We start from the raw sequence: 4,190 nt of genomic DNA, 5'->3' as shown, positions 1-4,190 counted from the left end.
AATTAGAAAAATTTAAATCAAAATTAATTTACCAGCGAAATAGAAAAAAATAATAGTACACGTCAATTAAAAACAAAATTTTCCAAAAAAAAATGTGTGAAACAAAAATTAATATTTTCTGTATAATAAAATCATATATTCTTCCTCAACCATAACCTTTAAACAATTTATTATAAAAGCTTGTTTGCCAATGGCTATCGGCATTTTTTTTACAAATTTAAAAAAAAAAAATAGTAAATATGTATTTACATGTCGATATATAACACATATTATGTGTGTTATATTTATTTCACTCACCATCACTGTTAAGACACCACGGCGATATTGTAATGATAATTTTATCTGACCAACTTCATAGGGGTTCTCACGCGTTTGCTCCTTGACTTCTGTAATAAAAAATAAATGTATTATTATTATAATAAAGTAAATTGGAAAATACTACATTATTTAATAGATTATTAGACTTATTTTATACTAGAGCATTTATCATTAACTGCCAAGCTCAAAGCCAACAAATCACCCGGACCGGACGGGATCCCAACAGAAACCCTCAAAATAATCGCTGCAGAGCGTCCGGCAGTACTACTGAACATGTAAAATGCCTGCCTTGAAGCCGGAATATTCCCTGAACCCTGGAAAAAGCAACGGCTGGTGCTAATCAGTAAGGAAAAAGGAAATGCCAATTCGCCATCAGCATACCGCCCATTATGTATGCTTGACACAGCAAAAGCTATACGAAAGCCTGCTTAAATCCAGACTCGAAGCGGCTATCAACGAAGCTGGACAATACGGCTTCATACCCGGCAGATCAACCATAGGAGCTTTAAATACGTCATTGAAGGCGTAGAAGCCTCACAGCGTAGATGGCATAAATAGAAGAGAATAGTGTTGCTGGCGACTCTAGATGTTTTCTGAAACGCCTTCAACAGCGCTAGATGGGTAGATATGATCGACGCTCTCGAGAAAAGCTTTAAGGTACCCGACAACCTCAGGGCCGTAGTGYGGAGCTAACTTAACAACAGGAAACTGCTGTACGAAACTAAATTGTGGTCACGACAGACAGCGGTCACGTCTGGAGCAACACAAGGGTCTATCCTGGGACCAGACTTATGGAGCATTAGCTATGACGTTATATTAAAACTAGAAATGCCATATGAATCGTATTTAATTGGCTACGGTGACGACATTACAGCAGCAATCACAACAAGGGATACAGAAGAAGTGCGATGAAAGCTGAACCAGGTCATGATACGGACACAAGCATGGCTCGACTCACACAGCCTACAGCTCGCTACGGAAAAAACAGAGCTACTAAAAAAGCAGGCGTAAGACGTCCAGTCCAGTCCTTCTGGAGACAAATCCAGTACGCCACAGGAAAGCGAAGCGCTCTCAACTGAGCCGACTAATGGCCAACATAGGAGGCCCCAGCCAAGAAATGAGAAAGCTCCTAATGTCGACAATAATCAGCGTTCTATTATACGGAACTGAGATATGGGCAGATGTCCTGAAAAAGGAAACCCCTCAGAGTTGCATCAGCCTACCGAACAGTGTCCGGCGATGCAATATTACTTATCAGCGGAAATGCCCCAATTGACCTTCTAGCATACGAAAAGAAAAACCTGTGCGAGCTAAAGAAGTCATCCGATAATATCAAGAGCACAATAGAACAAATAAATAAAGAAACAATATTTACATGGCAACAAAGATATGACACCGAAAGACGCGGCTCATGTACAGGCCGTAAACTCGAAGAGGTAGATTTTTACACAACCAAGCTGTTATCCGGACATGGGTACTTCAAAAAGTACCTCTACAGAATGAGAAAAGTCGAAGAGCCGTCATGCCTATACAACGACGCGACAGAAAACGACGCTGAATACACATTATTTGAATGTGTGCGCTAGCAAGGAGAACACACCGCCGTAGAGGACGTGGTTGGCCCAATAAACGCGGATAATTTATGCAACGTCATCTTGGAGAGTGAAGCAAACTGAGGGATTATCATGAAATTCGCTGCACTCTTGCAACGCAGCAAAACAGCGGGACCTGGACGCAGGTGTGCAGATGTAAATCTCTCAATGAGAAAAATGGAACGCCACCCTGAAGTAATGCAAATGCGGTCCCAGAGTATGCGACGGCTCCTTATAGGGTTCCTTTTTAGTGACCTGCAAGTGGCACATGCCGCTGTTGTGACGATAGCACCGATGATGCGAAAGGCATTTTCCACCCCCTCACTTGAAAAAAAAAATGTGCTTGGTATTGTCTCGGAACCCGCCAAAGCTCATTTAAATTAATAAATTTTTGATGACTCGTTCGAGCATTTCGACTGGTAAGTGGCGAATAACACGCGTGATGCTTTGCTAAAAAGCTTGAATCGGAGCGAGATTGTCCGCATAGACTTTAGACTCTGCATATCGTCACGGGAAAAAGTCTAACGGTGTGATATCGCACGATCTTGGTGGCCAATCGACCGAAGTGTTCTCTCAATAAAACTATTGATTGATGCTATGTGCAAAGCTGGCTGAGATCACAAGCTTCAAATTCAGGCATCAAATAGTCGGTTATCATAGCGCTATAACGGAGACCATTGACGGTGACGTTCCGACCGGCATCATTTTTCGAGAAATATGGAACGATGATTCCACTGGCCCACAAACCACACCAAACCGTTGTTTTTCTGGATCAAATAGTAGCTCAAATGAGGAAATTTTGCTTGTTTGCATACCGATTGAGCCAGAAATGGGCCTCGTCGCTGAACGCAATTTGACTCGAAAATGTCGGATCTTCTTGGAACTTTTCAAGAGCCCATAGAGCGAAGCGATGTCGCTTGGGTAGCTCAAGCAACTTCAATACTTGCACAAGCTGAATTTTGTACGCTTTCAATTTAGGATCTCAACGTAAAATGTGCCAAGTCATCCTCACATCAGTCCGAGTGGGTGCGAACGGCACCAAATCGACTCTCCATGGTCTTCGTATACACTCTCAGCTACGATTGCTATATTTTCTTCGTTGCGTGCTGGACGTGGTCTATTCGGTCAAATATTATCCTATAATGTATGTTGGGTCTCACTCAGTAGGCCGTGAATTTTCGTAATAAAGTTAAACGATTTGTAAACGTTGTTGATGATGCCTAATCTTCCCATGACGAAATGCCAAATAATACTTGAAAAAAGTTTCTCTACTCGGATCGCTCGTTAATATGAATTAGAGAAGTAGAGAGAGAAAGAGAGTGAAAGAGAGAGAGAGAGAGAGAGAGTGCGATATGTTTCATACTATGTTCTCTGTTTTAAACCCTGCATACGTGTGAGTTTCTGCTCTTATTTATGGTCTAAATCACCTCCAAATAGATCAAATTCTGTTGCAACACTAAGATCTATCTTCAAAATCTTTAAAGTAAAACAAAGCATATTCTGCCTTAAAATATGTTAGTTAGAACATGTCTTACAAATCAACATAAGCTGTTCTATTCTCACTGACGAATGTTATTTTTATACTTAGCTTTAACTTCATAACTTACGTAAGTTCGTAAGTTCAAATATTTGTCGACCTACTAACATATATTGCGCATATAAACATATGTATATATTCGTTTATTCTTATCGAAAGCAAATATTAACAAAAATAAAAAAAACTGCCTCTGCTGCGGTTTTACTACGACATACCGATAACACAAATGTCCAGAAAACAGATTCAAACGGTTGCGTAACCATTAGCCCACTAATCGTGACTAATTAAACTCACTAGCGAAATAGTACAAGCCGGCTGAAAGTGGAACTTTGGGTGTACATATTTTATTTCTGAAATGTTTATACCCGGTCTCAATGGGAGCATAAAGCTTTTTTAAGCTTTTCTGCAAACAAATATATCGCATAATATTAAAAATAGCCGAAACGACACACATATCAGCATTTTCCTTCAGCGATGCTACTCAAAATTGATTTTTTTTTTTAGTACCTAAGTAACCATACTACAATGAACCGATTAAATGGATGACCTTCAGTTCACTATAATGCCCCACAAGTAGTCGGGGCACGCCCTTATTCGCGATACTCTCTATTGTTCTCGAAATTGCAAGGGGTTTTTTGTGTTGCCTGAAGTGGAAAATATTTTTTATGACTTCTGTACAATATAGTATGTATTTAATACTAATAATATAAAGATTAATTTAGGTATGTATTATTATTATTACT

General features: G+C 39.7%; 1 protein-coding gene across 2 annotated transcripts in view; it reads right to left on the bottom strand.

The window, feature by feature from the left end:
- The window catches only part of LOC108976408 (phosphatidylinositol 4-phosphate 3-kinase C2 domain-containing subunit beta), a 47,006-nt gene that overhangs the window by 1,547 nt on the left and 41,269 nt on the right, over positions 1 to 4,190 (bottom strand). For both annotated transcript variants that reach the window (XM_018945476.1, XM_018945477.1), the window contains exon 16: positions 298 to 386. In XM_018945476.1, the coding sequence (XP_018801021.1) occupies positions 298 to 386 (89 nt within the window). The remainder of the gene's footprint in view (positions 1 to 297; positions 387 to 4,190) is intronic.

This window comes from Bactrocera latifrons, unplaced genomic scaffold, assembly GCF_001853355.1.
Source record: "Bactrocera latifrons isolate USDA-ARS-PBARC rearing strain unplaced genomic scaffold, ASM185335v1 scaffold_76, whole genome shotgun sequence".
NCBI classification, from domain to species: domain Eukaryota; kingdom Metazoa; phylum Arthropoda; class Insecta; order Diptera; family Tephritidae; genus Bactrocera; species Bactrocera latifrons.
This window is presented reverse-complemented; position numbering and strand designations above follow the sequence as displayed.